This window comes from Echeneis naucrates, chromosome 6 (assembly GCF_900963305.1).
Source record: "Echeneis naucrates chromosome 6, fEcheNa1.1, whole genome shotgun sequence".
NCBI classification, from domain to species: Eukaryota; Metazoa; Chordata; class Actinopteri; order Carangiformes; family Echeneidae; genus Echeneis; species Echeneis naucrates.
This window is the reverse complement of record NC_042516.1, coordinates 17821468-17844934: the sequence shown is the minus strand read 5'-3', so window position 1 is coordinate 17844934 and position 23467 is coordinate 17821468. Positions and strand designations below refer to the sequence as shown.

Genomic DNA, 23467 nt, shown 5'->3' with positions numbered 1-23467 from the left:
TAATATTTCAGTTAAGTTGCTTTGTTTCAGGCATCTGAAAAGGATACCATCTGGTATTTTAGAAATGTCTTTGTAGAGCATCCTGGAGCCAACCGTAACACACTTGAGGAATTATTCTCCACCTGTCCAGGGAACGTATCATAGTCTTTATAAGAAGTAAGAGTGGTGAGTAGGACAATAGAGTAGACTTCCTTGCTTTCTGTGCTGCAGCTGCAACCAGGAATCGTGTAAGATTAGGGGGAATCGGGGTTAACTCTGCGTAGGTGCAGACACTTCATTACTGTTACAAAGCAACTCAGGCAAATGGTTATAGTTTTCTTCTTATAAATGATGGGAAGTTCAACAATGGCCTATTCATGAAGTAAATGGCATGTTGGTGTCATTTAGCAATTTGCAAAATATGCAAGGTAATATGAGAACAGTATTGTTACACTTGTTTACACAAACGGAGCATATAATTTATACTTATTTATACTTGAAGACAGACAGTCTCAATGGCCAGTATGGCACGGTCGTGAAATAATAGTGTTTTAGTGCTCTTGTTCTCTAAAGGGATTATGTGAAGCACACCAGACAATATGTGTCTCGATAACGATGGTAATTCTGTCATTTCAAAACGTGTTGTCTAACATTGTTCTTACCAGCGAGGTGCAGGACTACCTTTCATATTGTCCATGCATTACACTCCTTCACGCTTTCTTGCTTCTGTTCTACTACCATATTAATCCCTCTCACTTTCCTCTCTTCACACGCTCCCCTCTCTTGTCCTTCCCTTTTATTTATCCAATCTCCCTCTGTGTCCTTCTTTGTCCTTCTTCATCCTTCCATTTCCTCTACTCCTCTCTCCTGGAGTTCCATTAAGTAATGAGCCAATACAGTAAATCACATCCCCAGCTACTGTATGTATGAGTAACGGCCTTATGTAAGAATGCCCTGCGCTGGGCTGCATCAGCATTAGCCATGGCTCTGCAGCATGAGCTTATGTAAGGCTGAGTGAGGGTTTCACTGCCTTAAGTCCACAACAGGACAGATGTCTTGTTACTGGATCTCATGTCTCTACAGAATGGAGCGATGATTATGACTGGCTCGATAGCGGGGATAAGTGGCTGCATTGATGTGAGGTAGTTGTGGCTCAGCATTTCGTCCCCTCCTGCTGTTGGAGCTGGGCCTAGTGTGAGAGTAAACTATCGGCCTCAGTCCCATGTAACTCTCTGTAGTCTATACACTGTAGTCGCTGACATCTTCGTGTGGAACAGCTGTGCGTGTTTGTGTGTGTGTGTGTGTGTGTTTCAACTACCAGGTCCCATCCGTAGTGGTGACTGTTTTACACGCTGCAGTGAAGCAGGTTGTAAGTGTCACTTCTCTTCAAACAGGGCTGGGAAAATAATTAACCAGCTGTTTTCCACCAACTATGTTTGGAATGTATGTCTTTGATTTCAACTCCTCTACAAAGAACTATTATTATCTGGGGGCGGGGTTTCATTATTCAGTGTTGTTACAGAGTACATGTATATGTTGTTGTACACTTTGGTTTTTAATAGTACCGCTAAGGTAAGGTATGGGACAGACATGTGCTTAAAGTATTTGGCCTAAATCAACTTCATATGTCACACAATACCCACTCCAACCACCCAGACTGGTATTACTGGTATTACAGTATTGTAAATAAGCCCCTTTAACCTCTCCTGATAACTGTATATCTGAACCATAAATACCCCGATAGGTTGTGCTATGCCCTGCAAGTACCCAAACAGATTCTGAAGGGATTACATGTCTAGGAATGATTGGTATGTTTGTCAACGACAGACAGCTTAACCCAAGATATGGCCTCAAGGTGCTTTGAAAATGAAAATCATTACTTGAAACGTAAGAAAGTTGTGGATGTTAAAGGTTTGCCCAGTGCCGGAAATTTGTCTAGAAAATAAAGTAACAACAGAAAGCTGATCATTTTGTGGGAGGTCAAGACATCTGACTGATCAGTAACCTGCCAGATTAATTTACCAGAATTTACCTGCTGATAGTGAACATCATTCCCCATATCTACAGTTGCATAATTGCGGCTTTCATAATTTTGCACTCAATCAAAAAAAATATAAAATATTATACTGCAGTCTGTTTTTATTAAGGGCAAATCGATGCCCCCTCCCCAAAATAACTCTATTATCTTCATCAATCCTAAGTAATATGACAAATTAAATTATCAAACTGTTCATGTGTGCCCTGGTGGAAAATTATTTCAATATCCTGGGCTAATCTATATTCATGTGAGTGTCTATATTTTAATTTTGCTGAAAAATATTTTTATTATCCTTCTAGGACTTTAACTGTTTTGTGTTTAGCCAGAGAGCGTTGAGATAAAATCACTTTTAAGTTTCTTTGAAAGAAAGAAAAGGAAATCCTGCAAGGGCCCCGGGAGACTTGAACCATGATTAGTCAAGCAGGTCTATTTACTGCAAGTGAGGTAGAGAAAGAGAGAGAGAGAGAGAGAGAGAGAGAGGGAGGAGGGGGCTGCCTTTGGAGGAGGAGGGGTTCGGATTGGGTGGGGGGGGTCACCTTTTGTGCAAATATATCAACCAAGAGGACTCTGCCACCAGCATCAGATTTCTGTGTGTGTATTTGAAGGAGTCGGACTCTCCTTTAGCAGAGAGAGAGCGAGGGGGGTGAATCCAGAAAGCTTTGGAGCGGTGTAAGAAGAGACAACACTTACTGCCAGACACATTTCCAATCTCTGCAGCCACAAACAAAGTGAATACTTTTCCCCTGAAAAAAAAAAAAAAAAGTTGAGAGAAGCGGCCATGGACGGGATAACGCTTGGACGCGCGCCGCTCCTGTGCACCTTGCTGTGGGCTCTGCTCGGTAGGTCACTCTGTTGCTCCCCGCTTCATTTCTAACATTATGCCGCTTTCTGTCTAACTTTGTCGCGCTTTCCTCACGGTCCAACTCGTGTTGTTGTTGTTGTTGTTTTTTTGTTTTGTTTTTTTTTTTTCCCCCGTGGCTTCAGGCTGCGTGTTTCATACTTTCCTCTACTGCGCACAAACCTGTCCGTCCACGCCGCGGCCTGGAGCGACACATTCAGTCCAGTGACGGTCCTACTTATTTATTATTATTGTTATTATTATTATTATTATTGTTTGAGCGACCTGTTTGCGGTTGATATGCAGAAAGCTTTAATCACATGTGCCATAAAGTCAGTTTATTTTAACACAAATCTAACAGGGGTTGTTTTTTTTTTTTTGTTTTTTTTTTTTGTTTAAACTGCTTTGTAAGAGCGGTCAGTGAACGCAGCTCAGTTTTGCGGGTTATCTTCCCTGCGGGGGTTTTAAAGGGTTTAATGTGGGCTCAGTTGTGCGGCAAGTCTGAGTTTCCGCACTCCGCACTCGGGTGCACTTATGATCAGCGGCAGAGACTGCGGCATGCTGCTCCTGTCCTCACAGGACAGCACAACACCTCTCAGTGCCCCTTAACACAGCCACAATTAAACACTCATCAAATAACAACTTGTTCCTATTTGGAAAATGTGTCATTTTAACGAGAAATCCACAAACTAAGTTCCCCAGATGTTTTACTCCGACCCTTACTGAATTCATTAAGTTATTTTTTTTTTTTACATAAGAGTGCTCAAGCTCAAGTGAGCTTTTATTTTGAAGGGCATGTTGTCCGCCGTTTCTGGCTGCTGCGGTGCAGTTTCCACCGCTTTGATGTCTGATCTGCGGGATTTGCGTTTCTTCTCTGGCAGTGCACCTCATCCCTCAGCACCTCTGCGGCTGCCAGAGACACTAGACCAATTTAAATGCAACTTGTCTGCGGCCTCGCATGATCTATGAAGAACAGGGGCTTGTGGGTACATCAGGGCACATTAAATGATGTGGTACTTAGAAGTTTTATTATTGCCCTCAGTGGACCTGGTGTTTACCGCCAATGCTCCACAGTCCCACTGGGATTGAATTTGCTGGTAGTGAGATTAAGCTGTAACCTACTTTGCTGTTTCTCTTTCCCCCTTTAAGCAGCGCTGTAATATTTCATTGCCTAATGCTCTTTTATGCAGTATACAGTAGTATTTCACCACAGGTGAAAATAAATGGTAACAACAAGGTGTAGGCCCCCCTGGGGTACTTTTGTGTAGCAAAATCAAAGTTGAGGAACTGCGTTGTAGAAATTTAGAGAATTTTTTTTTCCAATTCCTTGCCTCTGTTGGCAGCCTTTAGTGGTTTGAAGCAGGATGAGGTAAAGGGCGGGGCTGGGGTGCAGGCTGACTCATGACTGCTCATCTCTTCCCTTCTTTCTGGCTGTCCTGTCCTCAGTGCATCACAGTGTTATAATTTATCAAGCCCTTTGTTTAAATATTAAATTTAGTTTTTTCACCTAATGAAATACAAACTTCCTCCCGACTTTACACAGGTTTTCCTGTTTTTGCTTTCTCACAGCACTCACCTTTTAGCACCACTCTTCCCAGATCTGATTTATTGTTGCCCCCTCCCAAATCAGTGGTATCAGATACAGCTGTGCTTAGCTGTCTGTCTGCTCTTCATGGAGACTTCTAACATGTGCCTAGTAAAAATGCCCTGTAATTGATTGATGCTGTCTCGATCACCCAGTCGTCTGTACAGCTGTGGTGCACTGATTTTAAGGGCTTGGCTCCAGGTGCTGAGCTCATCCCACCCTGCCCCCTCCCCCTCCCTTGCCCTGGCTGCTCTTATCTGAGGAACAAAAAGTAATTTAACATTAGTGCAACATCATTCTGCAAGAAAAAAAAAATTCCCAAATCCCTCTCTTTTTTTCCGACCCCCCCCCCCCCCCCCCCCCCACACCCATCAATTGGTCTCACTCTCTTGAGTTTTGTCTAATAATAGCCTGCTCTTATTGGTTCTCAGTGGGATCCTGTCACATTGACCCACATTTCCCCAAACAAATGATCACACACACATACAACTTCAAATTGTTTCCATGTTGAGCACAGAAATATACAACATCAAACCCTGGCAGTCTCACCACCTGGATATTTACCCTCTATCCCTATAGACGTGCCTACATGTTTGTGAGCACGTATGTCCGTATTTATGTACATAGTTTTTATACATGGATATGAGATGCATGGCAACCCAGGACACCCCAAGGTGTTCGGTATGCCAGCACCCAGAGCTGCACTCGCCCTTTGACCTGCTCAACCAGACACGTTGGTAAAGTGCTCCTGTTCTACGCTCCTAAGATGCCAATGCCTTTCACATTGAAACTACAGCATCAACAGTGGAAACGTGCTGAATCACAGCTTCATTTCAGATATCCAAAGATTGTAAAAACTATCAACATTTGGAAACACATGATTGGCCCTGGATGCTTTCTTAACCCAATTTAGCAAGTTTTGGGCAGAAAAAGAACAAAGTGACATTAAGATAAAGGGATAAAACAACTTACATGGTTTGAGTTTTAGCTTTAAACTGTAGAGGCTCCAAAGTAATCAGAAACCAGTGGAAAGAATCAATGTGACAAGTGTCAGTTGAGTTCAAGGTGTTCACCACTAACACGCAGCGTCAGCCTCTTTGTCTATCGCTGCCTTAATTCCCACAGTCATTTCCTCACTTTTAATTTCTCTCCTCCTGCCAGTGTAGCATCAAAAGTGCACCCCCTGCAGCCATGTGTAATTATTATGGTATTAGGCCAGAAAAAGATCCATTTAGCCTCAAGAAGATAAAAGCCAGGGGAACCTTTCTTTTTTTCTTCTTCTTCTTCTAACGACTGGCCCGGTACACACAGTTTTACTCTCCTTTTTCTACAAGCATATGCACATTCCTGAATACAAGAATACTTATGAGAAATTCCAGATAGAATACATCCACTGACCAAATTACCAACGATTAAAGATGCATGCACAATATATTACAAATGTAAGTTTGAAAACACACATGAAGACACCAGTTGCAGGATTTCAGTATTATGCAATCTCGATCTCTTTAGCTCATAAAACACTAACTGACAGATTGATAGGGACTGCTCTGGGAGAGCAAGTCCATGTTTGCCCCTATGTCATTTAGGCCTCTGGGGAGTGGGCTCAGGAATGGTTGAGCCACAATAATTGAGGTGATTCATTCCCTCCTGTGCGTTTGCTAAAACCTGTGTTTGTGTGGGTCTGTGTGTGACAGTGATTGAGTTGAGCACTGAGAAGGAATGAGTGGCATTCCCGTCAATACGTTTGAGCTCGCAATTCCTACCACTTTGAATTCTTAAAAAAAGGGCTGTCCTTCTTGCTTTAAACCCGCCAATCACCAGACGTCACAGGCAATGAACCATATACAGTCAAACGTAAGTCACAATAGGGGGGTGGTGGCATTGTAGTGCCGGCAGCAGGGGGGTGTCTGAGAACTGGATCCAAGGGTGAGCTAGCGTGTCAGGACAGATGTTGGCGCTGTTACGCTTGATGCCTCTGGCTATGGGCAGGCTGGCTAAAATCACACCTCAGGTTAACCTGTTTGGTTCAGTGTAAACAAGCCAAGCCGGCACCATGATGCAGCTTCTTCACATGGATATAGCGATGTGTCTGTACCTGTAGTTACAGGTGTAAAGCTGGAAGCTGTTCACAGCCAGGCTCTGTTGCCTGAATTCCGCTTATCAGAACATCCAGGGGGCACCAGCTAAAAGATTGGCTTCTGTGAAGAAGTCCATTTAGTCTATACTGAGCTCAGAGAAGGGGATTTTAGCTTTTCAGCCTTTTACTTACCAACTTATGTCTTCTATTATCTCCAATAAATGTCGATTTAACTTTAACAGGACACTGATGCTGTGTAGTGAGCTGGCAGTGAGCACTAGTAGGTGACTGAACATGGCATGTTGGATGCATGCAAGAATGATTTGGTTCATGGAAAAGCTTTTCTCCAGTTTTTTCATTATTACATCCTCACGTGAACTTCAAAAGAGCTGAAGACAAAACTGTGATTGCACACACACTGTGGATACTTATCCATCAACAAAAGGTGTACTTTGCTGGATTAGGCTTGTCTACATTCCCTTGTCTCTCCTTCCTATCTTTGTCTGTCTTGGTCTGTCTCTCTTTGCCCCCGCTGCATTGTTTTGTCCTCCGCAGTGACACGTCAGGTGATTTGATGTCCAGTCTTGTTTGTGTGAGTATGCTTCCTTGCGGTGATTTACCATGTTGTCTTTGCCTGTGTTGACCGCGGAGCTTTTGTGCATGGTTCACATTTAATGGGCTTGCATAGCATCAGGAAGATTCCCTGCTGTGTTTTAGTGGGAGAGGGCTCTATTTACTTTTACACCCATCCCTGGGGCTGTTCCCCAGCAGATTTATGGTCACTATTAATGATTTAAAGTAAGAGTGACCATCCTCCCACACTTTTGGCGTATCCGCTGATTTTCACTTTCTAAAGCACAGATTTAGAGTGGTGTCTTATGCAACTACTATCTGTTTTAATATTGGTCTACAGTAGCTTTATCAAGTTTGAAGAAGTTTAACTTACATTGAATATTATTGGAAGAAGAAGGGGAATTTGGAAAAAGAAGAAGAGGAAGGGAAAGGAGGAAGCAGAGAGGAAAGGGTGGACAGAGAAAGATCAAGGGGAGGGATAAGACATGATTATAACAGACTATTGTGTTGCCACCAGGCAGCCTTTTTCTTGTCTCATGGGAGGAAGATGATGGTGATGGGTAATTTCAAATGCAGCCTTGAAACAAGGCTCCATGTGTGTCCTTGCCTCTACATCTGTGTGTTTGATGGTGGAAGTAGTCGGGGGAGGGGGAATGGGAGGGGATTGCTTTACGAATCATGTTTTGGAGCAAAACTGAAAAATTCGCAGAGCTCTTCCTGGAGACAAGGTTAAGTGATGCCAATGCATTTTTATCAGCTGAGTGGAGTAGTAAGATGTGGATGGTGCTTTGTTGGAGAAAGTACAAAGAAGTAATATTGGCCTGAGCCCTTTTGGTCTCATGTGGTCTAAATTTGTGTCATAAATCAGCCAGGAAATATGAGGGCCTACATATTTTGTGCTACAAAAATGCTTTTCCAATACTCCTCTTGCGTCCTGCCCAGCTGTTTTGATCAATCAAATAGCATGAAAGCAGGCATCAAAGGAACAAAGGCGGTGAAGACAGACATGGCAGCAGTGAGGATCAAAGAGGCGGAGAACGTCAGGATTTAGGAATACCAGTCAGGAATTGGGAATGTCATGGAAAAGCCTGGATCTGTGGCCAAGGAGATCATTTTCCTGGCAGCAGAGAAGAAATCCTAACCCCTGTGCCCCTCCAACCCTAAACCCTCCATCTGACTGTTGGCTGGCAGAGTGTCCTTCGGGAGCCCCACAAGCTGTTGCTTTTCAGACATCAACAGTTGCCTCAGCAGCAGTTGTTGAATGCACCCCTCTAAAAAAGCCCCACCACTCTCCTCCCCTCCCCTTCCTCACACACACACACACACACACACACGGGCTCCATTACCACCTTGTCTTTCTACACCACTAGTTTTGCCTGGTGTGGGGGGAGGAGAAAGTAAAAATGCACTTTTTCTCTGAATAAACCCTTAATTTCATTTTCGTGCCTTTAAGTTCGTTGATTGTTTATTTGACCTTTTTAAAAAATGCTTCGGAAATGATTCCATGTTGTTTTTGAACACTTCCCACAGAACTGGGGCACATATTTTACCCTGTGGAAATATTTCAATGGACCTCTGACCCAGTAATTCATGGCTTCCCAAGGAGTGGTTTCAGAAATATGATGTCGGAGCCCCAAAGGATTCTTTCCTTCCCTTATCTATATTGCATGATGATAACCAGGAGATGAGGGTGACTACGGGTTCACTAGGTTTCAGATTTTTCTCTATATATATATACATTCTGTGTACACATATGTAAGAGTCTGGGAGCAAATGTACTCGAAGCACTGTATCAGAAGTAGGCCAAACCCACAGCGACTACTCTTTGAAACCACTTTTTACGTCCAATCTCCCTTTACCATCTGTCAGAACATTCCTGCGTCCCCCATTTGACTTTAATCTAGTTAATGGTTAAGCAGTGGTGGTTAACCTCTCCGGCGAGGTTGGTCACTATTTGACAATGAGATCACATTGCTTTAACTGGGCCAGGGGGACATCGGAGACAGGAGTGGGAACATTAATCCTCCAAGATGGGGAGGAAAAGGAGGAGCAGCATGTGGAGGAAGGGAAGAGGGGTTAGTGTGTGTGATCCATAGGTGTGTTCGGTATGACCTCATGTCTGTTTGTGTGAGAAAAGGGGGCTCCCCATGTTACCTGAGAGCGAGGCCTAAGTGTCATCACTGAAGAGATAAAGTGTCAGTTTTCAGAGCTTCCGAGGTTGAACAGCTCGCCTAAGGACACAACTCGTCTTTGTTTTATTGAGGTTTCACTTACCAGAGCCCCTCTGAAACAACAACCGCAGCACTAAAGTTCCCTTTGCTCCTCACTGTGTGTGTGAACTTGACTTTGAAAGAGTAGAGAGCTAAAGTTACCATGATATGACTGTTAATTTTGTCCTCAAGTCACAATCTGTTCTCAACTTTAACATGAATCTATTTTTCTCTGTTAGTTAGATTTCTCCTTGGAATTCACTTGTCAGCTTCTCTACCACGCCCTACTTCATGTCCAGCTCTGCAAAGCATCACTTTTATCAACGTGTTTTTCATCTCTATATCGCTGTGGCACATTTGTCTCTTTCCTCCTCTAACCTTGTCTCACCCTTCGTCTATCATCTTTCTCTTGCCATATCAGGCGCCAATAGAAGATTTGTGTATCATCCTGATCCTGTGTTTTGTGATCATCACAATAGCACAAAAGGAAGGCGTAAAATGGTCTAGGGTGTTTCAAAACTCTGATTCTTAGCAGACAGGAAAGGTGGTCATTTTACCTTTTTTATTTTGTCTGACAGTTCAGCGCATGACAATAATTGAATCAAAGGAGTTCGAGTTGCACTCACTTCCCACTAATCTAACAATATTTGTAAAGTTGCGTCACTTCTGTGAAGTAGCAATGGAAGGTCTTCCTTTAACTGAAGTGCATTTTTCTGCCAAATCTCTTGTTGTTTATCAGCTGTGTCCATTTTCCAGTAATATAAGGGGAGTTGAGTTACATGGCATCATTTCAATTCAGTCTATTCGGGGAAAAGTACAAGCTTATCCTGCTTCATATGAATATTTAATCCAAAATCAATCACATTCAATTGGGTTATGAGTCCATCAGGCTAAATGATTCCCAATTACATGTCTTTGCAATCTGCAGAACAACAAACATGATGGATTGTTATTATGGGGATAATGTTAGACGTACAGGGATCCTAACTGATTTAGCCTCTTGTTATTAAGGGCTAAAGTAATTATAACGCCAGTGTTTTGCCTCGAGAGCATCTTGCATTTTGATCCGGCGGGCATGTTGGAGCAGTAAGACTAAATTCAGTTAACAAATATTAGTTCTGAATGACAATCAAGCTGAAACCAACTGAATGTATTGCACTTTCATTTTGTAGTACTTTTGAATGATCTACAATAGATATTTCACCCTTCCTGGCTGCCATGTAATGTGTTGAGAGAGGCTGAGAGCTCTGGGATGGGCAGCTCTGAGGACCTCCTTTGATCCCTTTCCTCACTCACATCAACACATGCACTTCAAGATTTGTCTCCGTGGAGGATGATGAAAGATCCACCAACTCCCCCTGTCAATTAGTAATTCGGGTGGGTGTGTGTGTGTGTGTGTGCGCGCCTTTGCATTGAAAGTAGTGTGTATGGGTGGGGTTGGTTAATGGCAGGGGCAGAGAGGACACATGTTCAATTATAAGGCCTGACAAAGGGGGCAAGGCAGAGGGAGGAATGGGGGGAGGATGGGAGTATGATGGAGCATTCAATATGTCAGTCCGTTTGATTATCTCTCTCTTCTACTTTGGGATGGAAATCAATGTCATTATATTAATGTGAATATTTTTCCACATTGAAAGACGTCACAGTGCTGCCAATCACAGCCGAAACAACAGTGCAGAAATGAAATGGCTCAATTTGATTGCAAATGTCTTGAAATAATTACTTTGGATTAGGGCTCCACCTAATGATTTTTTCATTTTTAATGTGCTAATTATTTTCTCCTTTAATTGGTGAATTGTCTTGTTAATTACATCAAAAACACGAGAAAAAACTCACTGCAAGTTCCTGAAAACCAAGATAGCATTTTCAAATGCTCTCTTTTGTCCAAGCAACAGCCCAATTAGTATTTTATGTCAAAAAATAAAACACAGCACAACATCACCTCTCATAAGAATACGGTACAATTTGATATCAATCGCCTAAAATAGTGAATCACCACTCTCTGGTGAAGCAGTATAGCTCAGCTGTTTGGTTATCTGTCCTGGGCTGATAAACTGTGAGTGTGGAAGAGAGAGTGTTAACAAGTGGTACACAGTGCTTGACTGATATACTCTGTACGAGTAGAAAATTTCATAGATTGGCCCCAAGTGCTAGAGGCAGCGTGAGAGCCAAGTGTGACCTACTCAACCATGTTCATCTTATATCATAACGTGCCTCATGTCTTATAAGGTACAACCATGGGGCTCCCTTTTTTTTTTTAATGTCTGTGTCAGTGAGGTCTTTCTCCCTGTGCACCTGAACAAGGCTACATTGTTGAGACATTCCTGTAGGCTGTTGGAATGCAGGTATTACTACTGGGCTGATTAAACACACACACAGTGGAGAGGGAGACAGGGAGAAAGAAGGGAGAAAGAAATGGGGAGCAGAGGAGGTGTAAAGTGAAAGGGGTGATGGCAGTTGAGGCACAGTGAGAGGGAGAGCATGACGAGTGTTGGTGCTTGATGTTTAAACTATGTTTGTGATTGTGCACACATGGATGGATGCAAACATGTATGTGGGTGAGAAAGGGGTGTTTGGGCGTTTAAATATGTGTGTCTGGAATGCACACTCCATTAACTGAACTAACACTGCTGTGTGTGTGTGTGTGTGTGTGTGAGTGACAAAGGGGAGTGTTATCACTGGGTGTATGACAGGACTTCGCTGTGTGTGTGGGCGCCCGTTGCTTGGCAGTGAGCGTTCAGGGCTGTTAGGAGCATGTGAACATTACTGCAGCCCCAATGTGAACTGGAATCAGGACTTTGCTGGGGTTATAAATAGGTGTGTGCATGTGTGTATCCAGTCCCACACTGATGGCAGTACCAGCTGGTGATGGGACCAGGTGGAGTTGTAGTAGAGCCCACGAGTACACTGAGGGGCCTCACTTAGAGAGTGTTTACGTCAACATGATGTCTCCAAGTTAATATTTTTCACAAAAAAAGGGGAAGTCAAGCTTTCATTTCCTGTATTTTGATGCAACACCTCCTTGGTTTTTCTGATTACCCCTTTTCTCCGCTCTCTGTCTTAAATTGGTGGTTGTTTCTTTTCTCCACCAGCCTTGTGTCATATTGTGCTACCATAGCAGCTCCTAGCTTTCCAGCTGGTGGTATATGATCCAGGCTGTCAGAGTTAGCAAGTTAGTCCTTGGCAATGAACCTTGGAAGGTAAAGCTTGCCAAAAAAACTCTACCATGCACTGCCTACACCCTTTTCTGTAGACCCTTGCCCACACACCCCACCTCGCCCCATCTGTCTGGGTGTGAGTAGTGGCCACTTGGTGCTGGTTTAGGGCCAATTGGTGTAACAGTTCAGGCGTGCATCAAAGCCAAGGCCCACCATCGGCATGACAGGGGCCTCAAAGTCGAGGCACAGTATGCAGCAGGAACCGTGGGGTAATACTAACACTCAACTCCCATGTACTGAGAGGTGCTGGTTTGAGGAGATCTGGATCCAATGGTTACATACACCAGCCAAACAATGGCATACTTGTCTTCCTGTGGCTGCCCACCTGCTCGTTCCTTCCTCACTTTGGCTGCGTCCAAGGATCATAACAGGACCTCCTGTCCTTGTCGAACACTTTCTTCCCTCCTTTCGCCAGCACCGTGCTTCTTTTTCTTCTTCTTTCTTCGCCATTTCCCATGGGCAGGGAAAGCATATTTCGCGGCACAAAGGAAACGGTGACAGGGACCGAGACAGAGTAGAGACAGCTGGATGGTCATGGCCTTGAGATCGTGTTGCATGTGTTCACTTTCAACACTGTCTGCACGTCTTTTCCTCCATGCCCCAATTCTTTTTTTTTTTCTCCTCCGCCGTCTTCTCACCCTTCCATGGTCTTTTGACATTTATACTTCCTTCCACTTCCTCCAATGTCTTGGTTTCTCTTCTTACTACTATAACGTCTTTTGCTCATGTGATTTTTTTTTTTTATCCCCCCCCCCCCCCCCCCCCCAATGCCGCCCCAATCTCTCTCTCTCTCTACGTTTCTTGCTTGTCTCTGCCTGTTCCCACTCATCTATGTGGTCAGAGCCCCTGCAGTGGATTATCAGTCAGTTGGCTCGCAGAGGGCAGCCAAAGCCTCCAGTACAAACACGAGACAATATTCAAATGATTGCCTGGTTGGCGTTGGACAGTGGAAAAAAGGCTGCATATCAGCTTCAGCCAGACTCGGTCCATAGGTCTGCCTGTAAACCCTAATAGCCAGCAACACTGACACATTGCATTGCCTCTGTTTGTTTATAGCAGCTGGCTTTTGGTGGAACACAATCCAAAATGCACTGAATTATCAGATGAATACAGAAACCGTTGTTGGCTCTTTTAACATGTGGCTATTATGCATGTGGGTGGGAAGAGGAGTTTGTGTTGCAGAAAATCATATTAAGTAGTGCCAATGACTGTGTGTCACTAACGCCTCCGGCTCATTCTCTTTTCTTGGTAGCCGTTGAGGCTGTATTGAGCTGTCACTGAGTCCAGCAGGTTTTGTTATTGCTCAACTTCGGCATTCTCACTTCCTGCGTCCCTGTTCAACAGATGGATGACTGCAATTAGAGCAAATGGTAGCTGTTCAAAACAGTTCCCCGTAGAAGCCCTATACTTCATCAGAGACAGTTGTATTTGTATTTACAAATCCTTACTTAGTGCAGTTTTTGTTTTATAGTTCACATATGCGGTCACTTGCTTGCAAATTTTTATGGATGAAAGTACCAGTTTGTGTGATTTATGACACCAGAGGGAGGTAAGCATCTGGATGCTGGAACACTCAATGTATGCAATCCCGTTTTAATCTGGGAAACACATTGTGGCCCATTTACAGAAGCTTCAGAGCCCATCTGCCTTCTCTGGTGTTGGGTTGAAACTGAAGCTGGAGAGTTACCTCCATGTGTCTACCCGTCTCAAGATGCCTCCTCAGTCTGCAGTTCACAGCTCATTACGAGGATATAGCTCAGGCTTCTATGTCCCCCAGCTGTCTTTTTCACGCAGAGCTGAAGTCATGGAAAATATTATGGAGCAGTGTTGGTGATCGACAGCTTCTGCATCACCTGCCCGTCAACTTCAATAAATTCTTTTCCACATTCCTCCACTCACACTTCTTCACTGCTTCTCACCACTTCTAGGATTTGACAGACCGCCCCTCCTCCCCCACCCTCCCTCAGAACAATCCCCATTCCTGTCCTTTTCCCTCCTCTACCCCTTCCAGCCATATACCTGGATGGACAAGTTTTTGCCTGCCTCTGCAAACCCCTCTCAGCCCCCCAACCTCCTCCCCTTCTTGCCTTCCCCACCACAAATGTCAAAATTGCCCAGGGGCCCTCAGCCCGTCCTCAGTCCTGTGTATAATTCCAACCTCTCCATTATAAAAGAACACGCTTATACACTTAGATTTATTGACACAGAGTCAGTGGAATTAAATAGTTTACTCATGCTCTAAGTCATTTCTGACAAAAAAAAAAAAAAAAAAGATATTTTTTTACAGGCCTGTGATTTTGGATTCAGTGTTATGAATAATAAATGAATGATGCTAATGGGAGGTCCGGTGACGTAGCACTGCCAGCTTTGAGTTCATCTAATTGAAACAAGTTCAAATGAGTCGTGTCTGCTTTTATCTTGTTCCCGCTTCTCTCTTTCTCTCTTTCACCCATTCTTCTAATGAAAAGCAAAGGCTGACAGCTATGAAAACATTCACATGATCATAGATGTACCACAATATACAGGAAGCGTTTAATTTTACCATCTTTTTTTCCATTTGATTTTCTATTTCTAAAATTAGTTTTTTAATCGCAGATAAAATATGTTTTGTAATCTTCACTTCAATGTATCTTTCAAAAACAGTTGAACCTTATAGACAGTTACAGCCTTTCTTTTGCAGCTCACTACCCTTTGGATCAGATTCTGTCATTCCTCCATCTCTACCCTCCATCCATGCCAGCCCCCCAGCTAGTCGCACTGCCTCTATCTTCAAATGTTTTAACCTTTTTCCATTATTACCAGATGCTTGGAGATGGAGCTGGTGGACAAGATGGTGACTGGGGAGCAGAGGTGCTGATAGTTGTGCTTTAACACCCATAAAAAAAATTTCTTCCTTTTCTTTCTTCCTTCCTTTCCTTTTCTTTCTCTCTCTCTCTCACACACACACACACACACGCAGACACACACGCACACACACACACACACACACACAAATGCAAACCTCCCGTTTGGCTTCCCACCATATGATGTTTTATTTCCTCCATTTTCCTGAACAACCTTCTCTTCCAACACCTACCTGGACCATCTGCTCCTGTAAACACCCACAACAGAGATTCATTTACTTGGACAGAAACCAAGGTTTCCTTTCAGGCTAAAGCTTAGTGAATAAATCCTGTATTTCAGTTATTATTTCTCTGAAAACTGGGGTCAAGCATTGTGTCATGATGTTAACGCTATATGTTTATGTAATACATTTTAATTGCATATGTGCATAGTGATTACAATTTAAGCAAATCACTCCACGTGGGGTTGTTAAAGTCAATATCCGATGCTGCTGATGTTACTAGTTCAGTCTTTTAGGAAGAAACTAGTTCTCTAGGGGCACACTTTTTTCATTAAAAGAGGGGAACATATAATTTTCCATCCTGTCTGCCTCTGTGCTATGCAGCAGTCATGATTAAAGTGATACAAGGAGACGGTGGCACACATCTTTCTATGCTTCATACTTCCTTTGATCTTGGTATTCTAGCGATTAGCATTTGGATTGTCCCACTGGCTTAGTGTGCCTTGTTTTGTTTTTGACCTGTCTCTCTTCGTTGCAATTTCTATCTCTTGTCAGGTTCCATCATCGGTTCCTTTTTTCTGCCTACATAACTCTATTGTTTTCCTTGATATGGAGTTGTAATTCAATGCGTGACCCGCATTTGCATGAGAATGGAGGCATAGAGTTGCAGTTTGCATCAAAGAGTTTGTGTGTGGCAGAAAAGACCTCTGTATTCACCCATGTGTGTCCACAGAAAAAAGAACCAAAAAAACCCCAAACTTGTATTGTTGCAACATATTGTTGATCAATTTCCGGGCAGTTAGGCATCAATTATCAAACTTAGTGTTAGTCAGTTTTATATTAATTGTCTTAAGAAAACAAAACACTTCACCGTCAGCACTTAAATGAATACCAAGTCAAGCTTTAGCCTGTTATGAATTGGCTTTTCTTATAGAGATGGCTAAATGCCTTGCTAACTAGATGTACCCTTTAGGAGCCTGTAAAAGCAGTAAGTGTCACTCACTTATAATGTGGGGGTCACAATATTGATAAAATGTCAGTGGGTAACACAGAACCTAAAGAAGTGTAAATTTCCCTTATTTAAATTAGGATGAATATGAAAAGGACCGATAACCCCGGTGGGTCACAGGCCCACCTGGTGTGAGCTCTCAGGCCAACAGTTATTACCCTTCAGTGCATGACCTCACGTTGGTACACCAGAATGGGGTGAAGGAGTCGATATGTGTTTTTCCCTCAAAAGCAGGACTCGGGCACCGTATGAGCAGGTCATGTGCGGGTCGATTTACTTTTGCACTTACAGTTAGAAGAAGAAAGGCTGCTGGTGTTTAGTGGCTTAGTGGTTCAAGGCCTTTGTAGCGGAGTAAAATGTGCCTGAGACATTTTCTTTTTTCAACCATGCTTCTCTTTTTAACCTTTTGCTCTCTCCATCCTCTTCCTCTTGCACCCCCCACTCCCCACCCATAACAACGTCCCACTGTTTTTGTCTGTTTGTTTTGGATCTGTCTGTCTCTTTCAGCAAACCCTCTCAAAACTCACCTGATCATCCCCTCCCCTCGTTTTCTGTCTTAACGTCTTCATTATCCCCCTCCATCTTCCGATCTGTGCAGGTCTGTGCAGGTTGAGACTCATGTTGTTTTGTCTCTCTTTAGTTTCACACATTCCAGATATTATCACCAGGCTCCAGTTTGCGTGGATGATAGCCATCTAGAGCGGGCGGTCAATCACTTCCAAGACAATGACAAGCATCCTCTGTGTCAGACCTCGTGCCCACAGATGAAAGGCCTGTGCCAGGCGTGGCCCTAAACGGATAATATTTATGTCTCTGGTAACTCTTTCCTCCCGTCAGATATATTTTCTGTGTGGTCTTGCAGAGTTACCGGATGACTATTCCTGAAATCAGTCAAAATTAGAGTGAATGTTGAATATTTAAACCTTAGCTTCATTTCCCTAATTATTTCATCTGTTGTCTCCCAATTTTTGTCTTTAATCACATCATCATGCAGGCTATGAATAATAATTTACTGAAGCATTAATGAATGTGAAAAATGTAGTGGGTAGCAGATTGTAATTTTATGAGGCCTGGAATAATGCACCTTGGGAAGGTCTCTGGTGAGCCTTGATGTGTAAATGAGTCAGACAGTTTTGGGATCTTAGTCAGAGAAATGTCCAATTTGTGAGCAGTGGCTTCATATGAAACATCAGTACTGGGAGCTGAAATTATTCATGGCTGACATTTCCTCCTATTTCATTATGTCATTTTCATTTTCAAGCTTGCTCTTTACAATCTTCATTTTATCAGTTCGCGGGTGAACAGGGCTCTCATTGTTTATTTCTGTGTCCATGCGTGCCTGTGCGCATCTATCCATGACAAATCTAACCCAGGGCAGCTTCTGTCCCCTGTAGGCTCAATGTCAGCAGCCTGACTTTAATGTCAAGCCACAATTTATTCGTCTGTCTCTGTGGACTCCCCTGCTGTCCACATAATGTCATGCAATCAATAATAATGTGACCTACCTATCTACTTCGCCTGCCCCATTGCTTCACTTATTCACCCCCTGGCCTGCACTGGCCCAATCTCTGACCTGCCCCGGCCCATGAAGGAAAAACCCCTCTTGTGCCCCGTCCTTCCCACTTTCGCCAATAATGCCTGTCTAGCTATGACAATAACCTCTATGTCTGTTACCGTGGTAACACGCACCCCTCTGCCCACCCTCATCAAAAGCAAAGACTAACCACTGCTCCTTGTGGGTATTTTTTTTTTTTTTTTTTTTTTTAAATTGACAGCTCCCTATGGAAACAGGTCTATAGACTGGGGGTTAAAGATGGATAGAGGGATGCACAGAGAAAGAGAAAATTAAAAGAAGATGGATCAGCTGTTTGTTCATGAATACATTTAGTACGCGCACACACACACATGCAAACTTCAAACCCCCAACTGTATTTTTGTGGAAGTAATGGAGAATGGGAAAGGACAGGTGTGCCATTATAGTGCAGATTAGTGAGGAATGCGGGAAGGTTAGCACAATTGGGAGTTGGCTAACTGGAATGTGTATTTGCGCACATGCACAAGCTCATATTTCCCAGAGTTTTTTGTTAAAATATGTGCGTGTAATACGTGAGCCGCATGCCAGTTGTGATATACGTGAATGCTCCGTCCGTATGCTGAATATTTAAAATATGCATTCTGGGTGTGTGTGTGTGTGTGTGTGTGTGTGTGTCGACATAGCACAGCTTCTTTCTGTCTCTTTGCCCTACCCATGTATGGGCGAGGGTTAGCCCCTCACTATCTCCTTGTCTCCAATTTATCTGCTGGCCTGTCTTGAAGTGTTGGTGCAGAAAATAGAAACTACTTAATGGGAATGCAGTCTTTTTTTTCCCCCCTCTGTGTAAGATATGCACCTCACACACAACAAAATACCATGAGACACAAAAGATAATGCACTATGACATGGGCAATGATGTAGGATGCTTTTAACTCTACATTACAAAGGCATTTTATCTGTTGAATAATGAGTTATTTGCACGAGAGCACTGAATATTTGAGAGAGAAAGATATTTGAGGAAGCTGTCTGCATACGAATGAGTATGCAGACACACTCGTGTGTATCGGATTTTTTTCTGTGAATTTGGTGGTTGTTAGAGGGTCTTTCCAGTACACAGCCTCTCCGCCGGTCTTACACCAGCGAGGCTGCCAGCCATGTGGTCCCCCTCCACTCTAATTAAACTTACTGCGGCTCCAAACTCCAACCAGAAAGACACAATGTCAATGCCAAACTCTGTGTCAGCAGCTGCCAAGAGCTGTGAGCTTGTGTGTCTCAGGGAAAGAAAAATTGAGAGGGAGAGGTGGCTCATATTTACCTCTCATTTTACTCTGTCAAGACATTGCACATAGAACTCTGCCAAGGCACGAGATGAGCAGCAGGGGAAAACAAATAAAAATGTAGAGGAGAAGGCACAGAAGGGTCTACAGTAGAGAATATATGCAAATGCTTGCCTGATTGAGGGAAAATGGGAGTTTAATGGATTTAGAAATCAAGGAGTCCAAAGATGGAAATGCAGGAGAATAATAATTAACTCTGAATTATTTTATCTCTGAGGGATCAGGGGGATTAATATGGTCTTTGGGTTGCATTCTGCACCTTTCACTCAGTTTCAGCAAGGCAGTCTGGTTCCTGTATGTAAATATGCATTTTTGTGTGTGTGTGTGTGTGTGTGTATGTCAGCATGAGTCTTACTATTCTCCAGAAGGCCCTATGTGTCTGTGCCAGTGGGCTTGTGACCATATCTGCCTGCCAGCCAGCCAGCGATTGTGTGTGTATTGATGTGTGACTTTGTACCCCCCACTAACTGAAGTTCATCCAAGCATTATAAGTTAATCCGCCATAATAGGCAAAAAGAACAGGGGGAGAGTCTTTGGTAGGGGAGAAAGAGCAAGGGGTGGGAGGCAGAGCATCAAAAGGTAGTGAATGTGTGTTGCTTTGTCTGTGTCTGTGTGTGTGCGGTATGCCAGGCAGGAGACTACAGATTTAGGGCCAGACAGACCGTTCTAAATCTTCGGCTTATACACTGTTTTGGGACGGAGAGTGTTGATAGCCCATGCAGGCACACAGCTCATGTCGTCCAGACGAATTCAAGGCTTTCACTGTCCAACTGTCACAGCTATAAATCTACCTAAACACGATGAGAAAACACAGATTTTTTATTTAATTTTTTATTTTTTTTTTAAGTGAATCGTGGCTGGAGTGCGAAGAGACGGGAAAGAAAAGTTGGAATCTGGTGGTTTAACAGTCATGGGGGTCGCTGTTTCTAATGAATTAGCGCAGGTTATGGAAAGAGGGGAAGACATTTTATGGCCAGGGGGGTAGTTTGCCAGGCTATAAGTCATTTGTTCACAGCACACAATGAATGAGTTCACCTTTTAGCCGGGATTTCCCGTATCTCTCTACCTCCCACTGAGTGTTGCCACTGTCAACACTGTATGAGACAGTTTGTCCAAGACAGGAGGGGTGAGTGGGGAGGGGGGGGGCGGGGCTGGAGGGCAGGTGCAAGGGTAATTTTCAAATGGCTGAGGAGTGGCGGAAGGCTCTACCCAGCCCGTCTGGAGGAAGTGACCCGTACAGTATCCACCCTGTCTCTGTGTCTCTTGATCACTCCCTGTCCTTTATCACTTAAGTTTGCAGTTTTTTTTCACTGTGCCCTTCTTTACATTTACAATTTCCCTTTTCCTGTTAACCAAAACATGAATACATGTTTTTCAAGCACACACAAGGCAGACACACACACACACACACACACACACATTTTCAGAGCTTTCATTTTCACAGCCCTGTGCCCTTTCCTTTCTCCTTTACTCTATCTGTATCTCAGCCAGTGTGTTTACCCCTTCCTCTCAACCCCTCTATCGGTCCCTCACACACAGGCTTTACCAGCCTGCTGAGCACGATGGCCTGCTTTAAAAAAAAAAAACGTAGCAATGGGTGGATAAGAAAATTGTGAAAGGATAATGGATGTAGAGAAGGGAAAGAAAGGACGAATGAATCGACGCATACTCCAGTGGCCTGTTATCTCATTACAGCGGTACCAGCTGGTCACGCCCGGCTGACTGGCCCCCTAAGGAGTGCCCTCGGCCCTGTATAAGACCCCCTTTATTCAGCAAGCGCTCTCATATTTCAGCTTGGGCACAAAGAGGGGCAATTCTCTCTGGTTTCTGAGCTGTCCACACCAGATTTGTGTATCCTAGCTTAGGCAAGGCACACATTCAAACATACAACAGGGCACGGGCGCATACACAGAAGCCTTGTTAGTCGCTAGTTATGAAATGATGCTTGCGGATAATGGAGGCTAATGGCGAGAGTGGCTATCCATTTGTTCCACCATTTTCTCCCCATTCCAGTCCTCTCGTGCAGTCCCATGTGGGTATTCGAAGAGGGCTTCAAGAGGGAACTGCTGTCAGCTGAAGTAGTGGAAATGGCGTTCCTCTATCTGGCTTTTCTCCCTCTTCTGCCAAAATGAAGGGAGGGCTGTTTCTAAATGAGATGAGCAGAGTGCTTCTCTGCATTCCTACAGAGAGAGAGAGAGAGAGAGAAAATAAAAGACAACAGAAAGCAGGAGAAAGACAGCAAAAGAGGACAGGTCAAAAAGGTGAACCAATACACATGATTAAAAACATTACCCTGATTTTTTTGCATTAAATAAATGTGGAAAAAGACGCAAGGCTGACTCAATCTTTTAAATTCACTCATCCGTACTGATGTTTTATGGTTATTTCGGCTTCACCCTTACTGAAACTTAAACTGAAGAAGAACCTGCGGGGCAGTTAGTCTGAGACATAGCTGTTTGTGTTTTTAATACAGTCAGAGACAACATTTTACCTAAATTTGAGACTTCATCCACTCTCTTCAGACTGAGATGCCTCAGGATGGACAGAGTCTAAAGCTAGAATTCATATGGTCATCTTTCCAAGGAGGACAATGTGTGCACAGGAACAGGAGCATCTATGTGTGATTTACTCATTTACTCTTTTCCTGTTCTCTGTTTACCTCAACGTGTTTACTTGTGTGTTTTACTAATCCAACCCTGGAAAAGGCTCTTTCTCAGGCCAACAAAGCACCTTGGTGCTACAAATCAGCATGACATGAGTGCTGGAAGGGAAAAAATGGTGGCAGGCGGAGAACCAGCATGTTTGAGGAATTGAGCTGCTGAGATATGGAGGCCAGACAGGTGTGTTTGTGCGTGCCTTTCACTCTTTTTGTGAATGTAACAGGAATCATACTGTAAATAGGCTACTGTAAATAGAACATGAGACATTAAACCCTGGACGCAACAGTATTAAAATACACATGTTGGCATGGTGGCCTGTTTGAGGCTTTACTGTGTGCGCTTGTGTGTGTGTGCGGGAGTGTATATGACTTCAATAGTAGTTTCCAGAGCAGAAATCTGAGAGCCACAGGGAGATATGCTGGCCTGCTTTCACCTTTTCCTCACCTTACAACTTATCTCAAATCTAATTTCCCCTCTGGAATGAAACTGTCTGGTTTTGTTTTCCTTCAGTCTTATTCAAACACCTCATACCTTGGTGCCTTCTTAAGGACTCATGCACATATACAAGCACTGTGATGGACATGCTCCAGTAGGTTTTTTATTTCAGTAAATAGGCATAAGAGCTACCTTCACTGAGCATTTATCTGCACAGAAGGCTAGGAAATGACTTGCAGAATGAATTGATTCAAGGATACAGGGAGGGAAGGGAAGCGAGAGAGACAGCAGAGGCGGCAGCACTTTGTCCTAACCCTTTTAGTGAGATTAGCTGTGGTTTTAATGTCTCTCTGCTTATTTATACTCTGAGTCAGCCTTTCTCTTTGCACTCAATCTCCCTCCACTCCTGACAGCGTGCCCTGACTGTAAAAGACAGAGGTGTCAATAAGTTTATGTTTTGAAAGTATAAAACAATTAGTAACGGCAGTGGAGGGAAAGCAACGCAGACTGTCTGCCATGTCGTCTATCAGTCGAGCCTGATAGAATATTTGTTTCCTCCAGTCAGGTTCAGTGATTTCCAAAATTTCCTCGAGGGGATAATGGAAGATCTTGTCCTAACTGACCTCTCTTAAACAATATTGTTTGGCAGTGACAGCAGTGACCCTCTTCTGTTTTGTTGTCTCTAATACAAAACAAGGGGAAGCAGTGCGAGTTTTGTATTTGATTAAAATATCCCCCAAGGGCTTCATGTTCCTCCTGTCACTTATTATATCTCTGGACACTGCACTGACACATGATGGTTAGTGTCTTGGGTTATTTTAAGAACACACCCTTTCGGTGTCTCTGATCAGGTAAAATGGGACAACATACTAAATTGCATATTGCTTGACATTTATGTCCCGTGTCC

The 23467-nt window shown here is 43.5% G+C and overlaps 1 protein-coding gene across 1 annotated transcript in view; it reads left to right on the top strand.

Moving 5' to 3' along the window:
* Nucleotides 1-2616: 2616 nt before the first annotated feature.
* bcam (basal cell adhesion molecule (Lutheran blood group)) overlaps nucleotides 2617-23467 on the top strand; it is a 48176-nt gene continuing 27325 nt past the window's right edge. The window contains exon 1 of the mRNA XM_029505311.1: nucleotides 2617-2856. Coding sequence (XP_029361171.1) covers nucleotides 2796-2856 — 61 coding nt within the window. The 5' untranslated portion in view covers nucleotides 2617-2795. The remainder of the gene's footprint in view (nucleotides 2857-23467) is intronic.